Here is a 2059-nt window from a genome sequence, read left to right on the forward strand (position 1 = left end):
CGATTGAATCGAATCATTTAAACGGTTGATTCATTCAGGAACGAATCACTGTCATGTTTTTCAGAGACGCAAAAGAGTGCTGTGGCTCTGTTTAGGACCATTTTTTGTTGGCGAAATAGCACAAAAATAGGCAATATGGTGTCTAAAACGTAAGTCTCTTAATATTAGCTTCTTGTTTATTGAACTGTTGTATAAAATCAATATCACATTTGTGATTTTTGCGAAAAAATGGCACTCTTCGTGTGATATTGATCAACTATATGAAATTATATAAATATATAAATTTTCTGCCCCCATATCTTGAATTTTGGGAGCATTCTAAATGCATTTTATGATACTGAATCATGCAGTGAAAGAACACACTCTAAATGAGCATTCAGTCTAGCTAGTGTTTAAGCACTCATAACTCCTCTCATAAACAATAAAGCTGTCCATACACGGTATGATAACTGAATCTCTAAATACATCGTATGTACATCAGCACTTTGTTGCTTATGATGAGGGAATTCACGAGTTTCAGTCTGAAAACAACTCTGGGGTTTCTGCGATGACTGATCTGAACGCCTCTGATTGGCTACTGCATTCCTAAGCTCAACAGAGTCAACCCCCCAGCCCCCCCTCAATTCGAACACTGGTCAGGGGTCAAATACAATCTAGATTTGCTGTTTTAGTAAATGCTCCTGGTTGCAACAAACCCTGTAAGTCAGGAAAGCCCTCCGTGATGAAAGCTGCTGATTAGTTACTGAGGGCTTGAATGCAATGCTACTCATTTCTGATGAAAGTATCTTCCAAATGCATGAATGCAAATGTAAAAAGCATGACAGCTGACAGTGAAAATGACTTGTTTTGAAGTCTCTCTGGAGTATCCAGGTTAAACCGGCTGAAACTTGACTAATAAGTATTGTTTGAGGTGATTGACAGCGTATGCCAGAGGTTATGTTGTGTGCACATGCTGTTCTGCTGTACTAGAGTCTGAACGGATGATATTTTCATCCACAGGCGGGACTCACCACATACTATCATCCAGGCATTAATCTGAAGAAGATTCATTATTACAGCATTAAACTCTTCGAGCAGCTCGAGGCCGAGACGGGACAGGTGAGACACATCAATAAACATGTTTACTAGAGCTAGTAATGAGCTGCTTCAGCTCTGTGAGGCGTTTACAGCTGTATTGAGTGTGTGGTGTGGTGTATTGGTGGTGACTGCGGCATGTTTGTGTCGCAGGCCGTGGGCTTCCATCAGCCCGGCAGCATCAGACTGGCGTCCACTCCGGTCCGAGTCAACGAGCTCAAATATCAGATGACCAGAACACACTGGCACCCGACGCCACAGTTCCTCATCGGCCCCGAGAAGATCCAGCAGCTCTTCCCTCTGCTCAACATGGACAAGGTATGAACGCCTGAGGACTGAACACATACATACTATAAGTCACGCCCAGTCAAAATTGCATTCTTGAGAGAGAAAAAAAACACAGATCAAACCACTTTGGTGTGATTTGTCACATTTTATTATTACATGTACAAATAATGTAAAATAAGTCATGTAAGATCATATATAGATAGATAGATAGATACTAATGTTGATTTATTGTCTTTTTCCCCTTTTTTCTCGTTGAAGTGTTAGTAACTAAAATGCAACGTCATATAATAAAAATGACTTATATTCTGAAAAATCCGGTATACATGTTAAATGTGTGGATGCTGAAGCTGCTTGTCTCTGTGTGTCAGGTGTTGGCGGGTCTCTATAATCCAGGTGATGGTCACATCGACCCGTATTCTCTGACGATGGCTCTGGCGGCGGGAGCGCGAATGTACGGCGCTCAGATCTATTATCCCGCTCCTGTCACAGGCCTCACGCCGACCGCCGACGGCAGATGGGACGTCCAGACGCCACACGGAACCATCCGAGCCAATCGCATCGTCAATGCCACAGGTTAGGCCACACCCACATGTTAAACCACATCCCACATGATAGACCACACCCCCATATGTTAGACCACACTCCCACAAGATAGGCCACACTCCACATGATAGACCACACTCACATGACAGACCAC

General features: G+C 43.0%; 1 protein-coding gene across 1 annotated transcript in view; it reads left to right on the forward strand.

The window, feature by feature from the left end:
* LOC107724713 (dimethylglycine dehydrogenase, mitochondrial-like) overlaps window positions 1–2059 on the forward strand; it is a 22525-nt gene that overhangs the window by 6044 nt on the left and 14422 nt on the right. Inside the window, 3 exon segments of the mRNA XM_016533733.1 lie at window positions 1000–1098; window positions 1228–1392; window positions 1731–1935. Of these exon segments, the coding sequence (XP_016389219.1) occupies window positions 1000–1098; window positions 1228–1392; window positions 1731–1935 (469 nt within the window).

This window comes from Sinocyclocheilus rhinocerous, unplaced genomic scaffold (assembly GCF_001515625.1).
Source record: "Sinocyclocheilus rhinocerous isolate Xijiao unplaced genomic scaffold, SAMN03320098_v1.1 scaffold124, whole genome shotgun sequence".
Lineage (NCBI taxonomy): Eukaryota > Metazoa > Chordata > Actinopteri > Cypriniformes > Cyprinidae > Sinocyclocheilus > Sinocyclocheilus rhinocerous.